Raw genomic sequence first — 2,985 nt, forward strand, 5'->3', positions numbered from 1 at the left:
ACAAAATGTGATCCTGTGAACTTTTACACCCTCCCACATGTTGAAGGTGGAAAGATATTGACCATTGCAAGTTTAGCCAGAAAACCCTGAAAGATCTGAGGCTGTAGTGCTTTAGTGAAGATATCATCAATTTGTTAAGCTGTAGGAATAGGCAGTAGCTTGAGAACTCTAGCTTGAAATTTCTTTCGGACAACATGACAGTCAATTTCCAAGTGTTTGGTTCTTTCATGAAACATTGGATTCGCAGCAATGTGTAAGGCACTTTGGTTATCACAAAACAAAGCTGGTGTTTTAAGACAAGAAATCCACAAGTCCTTCAACAGGTAAAGTAGCCACTGTAATTCACAAGTAGCATAAGCAAGAGCTTTATATTCTGCTTCACTAGAAGACCTGGATACTGTGACCTGCTTCTTTGCTTTCCAAGATATAAGTGAACTACCAAGATAAAAACAATAGCCTGATACTGACCTTCTTGTGTCTAAGCAGCTTGCCCAATCTATATCTGAATAACCTTGTAAGGTGAGTGAGGTATTCCTAGGAAAGAACAAACCAAGTCTTGGAGATGCTTTTAATTACTTTTTTTGTTCCTTTGTTATGTTGTCTGCATTTTAGCTAAGTTAAGTTTTTGGCCAACATGTCGGACCCGATGTCACAACATCTTGCCTGTGACATCTGTCCCTGCGAAACCTGCAATGAGTTGGCTTGGTTTTCTGTGAAGCTTCGTTTTGATTACTTGGTGATCAAGCTAGGGTATTTCTGGAAGCTTCTATGCGCCGTGAAAGGATTATATTCTATGTGAATGATTTGATCTGAGATTGTGTGGGAGTTTTATTTCTGAAATAGGAAACTTATTATTGAAGACTTTTCTGCAGATTTGTTTCCTAGTAACTCCCTGAGTGTTGTGTGGACCTTTGCTTGTCCAAGCCCATCGAAGACTAGGCCTAGATGACTGCTATATATGAGGACCGAAACCTAGTGTTTAGGTAGAGAGCTTCTGTTGAGTAAAACTAGGGTTTACTCTTGTCTGTGTTCACACTTGTTGTTCTCTCAGCTTATTCATGTATTGATTCTTTTGCTGAGAGTTGAGTTTTTGTTGTTTGATCATGAGATATGTCTTTGCTCTTGTTGTGAGCTTTTGAATCACTGTGGCAGTGATTGAGAGAAAGTGAGAGGGGCTCTCATACTTAGGGGGAGGACTAAGTAATAAACACTTGTAGAGATAGGTAGAAAAGGCTGTGAATTGGGGTAGTTCAGTTAAGACCTTTTGTGTACAATTTCTCTGAATAGTGGATTATCTTTCTCTTGGGTGAAAACCCTCCAGACGTAGGTGATTTTGCACCGAACTGGGTTAACAATCTCGTGTGTCTTGTCTCTGTTTATGTTCTTTATATTGCATATTCAATTAACTGTTTTGTATCATGTTGTACAAGATGTCTTAGACATCTGGTAGAACATCTGTCCGCGTGTGCCAGAATTTCAATTGGCATCAGAGCAGGCACCCTGTTCTGATTGGGTGTGCTCCAGGGATTTACTTTTCTAGTATCATTGACAACGACAAGGATGTGGGTTCAATTCACAGGCCACCTATGCTTGATGGGACAAACTATGACTACTGGAAGGCTCGCATGGTTGCATTTCTCAGATCTATTGATGATGGACTCATTGCTCAAAGGGTGGACTCATCCAGTACAAACCAAAGAAGGAACTTCTACTAGTGAACTCAAATTTGAAGTGAACTGGAGCAAGACAGAAGATGAAGAAGCTGCTGCAAACTCTAAGGCTCTTAATGTTATTTTCAATGGTGTGGACAAAAACATGTTCAGGTGATTCATACGTGCATTGTTGCTAAGGATGCTTGGGAGATTCTCAAGGTTTCTCATGAAGGTACAACTAGAGTTCGCATGTCAAGACTTCAACTGCCAACCACTCAGTTTGAAAATCTTAAGATGAAGGAGGAAGAAACAATCTCTGGGTTTCACATGCGTATACGTGATATTACTAATGCTTCTTTTGCTCTGGGAGAACCTATGTCAGATGAGAAGCTTGTCAGAAAAATTCTCAGGTCATTGCCCAACAAATTTGACATGATAGTTACTGCCATAGATGAAGCACAGGATATCAGTAGCATCAAAGTGGATGAACTTATTGGATCACTACAAACTTTTGAAATGTCTCTGAATGATAGGCCAGAGAAAAAGAACAAGAGCATTGCTTTTGTGTCAAATATGGATGAAGATCAAAGTGACAAAGATCCAGATGAAAATTTGTCAGAAGACATAGCCTTGCTTGGTAGGAAGTTCAACAAGGTCATGAGAAAGTTTGACAGAAAAGCCAGACCAAATGTCGCAGACAAAAGGCCAGACATCATCAAGAACTCAGGGAATGCACTGAAGAACAAGGAAGAAGACAAATCTAACAAAGCAAAAGGAGTGCAATGTCATGAGTGTGAAGGGTATGGCCACATTAGATTTGAATGTGCTACTTTTCTAAAGAAGCAAGAAAAAGGAATGGTGGCTACCTGGTTTGATGATGACTCAGAAGATGAAGGTGAAAATCCTGTAATGGGATTAACGGTGAAGTGTAACTCAGAGGTAGATTCCAGTGATAAGGATGTCTCAGGAGGAGAACTAGCTGAAAACTATGAGGACTTACTGAAAAAGTGGCATGAAGCTTGTGACCTTGGTAAGAAGCTGAGTAGTACTGTGAAGAAACTACGTAAAGAAAAGCAAGATCTTCTCAGTATCAATGATAATCTTCAGGAGGAGGTGTCTGTTCTGAAATAAAAAATTAAAGGTATGATCAAATCTGTACGTATGTTAAATAATGGTACTGATATGTTTGATTTGATGTTAGAATCAGGAAAGACTACCAAAGACCTGAAAGGGTTGGGATATGAGAATCATTCCACAACTAATGATTTCAAAAAGACAACTCATCAGTTTGTACCTGCTGAAAGGAAATCTGAATTTCACATGTCAAACCAAT

The 2,985-nt window shown here is 39.4% G+C and overlaps 1 protein-coding gene across 1 annotated transcript; it reads left to right on the forward strand.

Moving 5' to 3' along the window:
• Positions 1 to 249: 249 nt before the first annotated feature.
• Positions 250 to 2,783, forward strand: LOC130719307 (uncharacterized). The gene is made up of 3 exons (XM_057569931.1): positions 250 to 323; positions 1,541 to 1,673; positions 1,824 to 2,783. The coding sequence occupies exons 1-3, from the start codon at positions 250 to 252 to the stop codon at positions 2,781 to 2,783; spliced, it is 1,167 nt and encodes a 388-aa protein (XP_057425914.1).
• The last annotated feature ends 202 nt before the right edge of the window (positions 2,784 to 2,985 follow it).

The sequence above is a fragment of the Lotus japonicus genome, chromosome 5, assembly GCF_012489685.1.
Source record: "Lotus japonicus ecotype B-129 chromosome 5, LjGifu_v1.2".
Taxonomy (NCBI): domain Eukaryota; kingdom Viridiplantae; phylum Streptophyta; class Magnoliopsida; order Fabales; family Fabaceae; genus Lotus; species Lotus japonicus.

Coding starts and splice junctions, on each gene's coding strand:
- LOC130719307 (XM_057569931.1), top strand. CDS start 250: ATGTGTAAGGCACTTTGGTTATCACAAAACAAAGCTGGTGTTTTAAGA. Junction 324..1,540: donor ATCCACAAGTCCTTCAACAG/GTAAAGTAGCCA, acceptor TTACTTTTCTAG/TATCATTGACAACGACAAGG. Junction 1,674..1,823: donor ATGGACTCATTGCTCAAAGG/GTGGACTCATCC, acceptor AAACATGTTCAG/GTGATTCATACGTGCATTGT.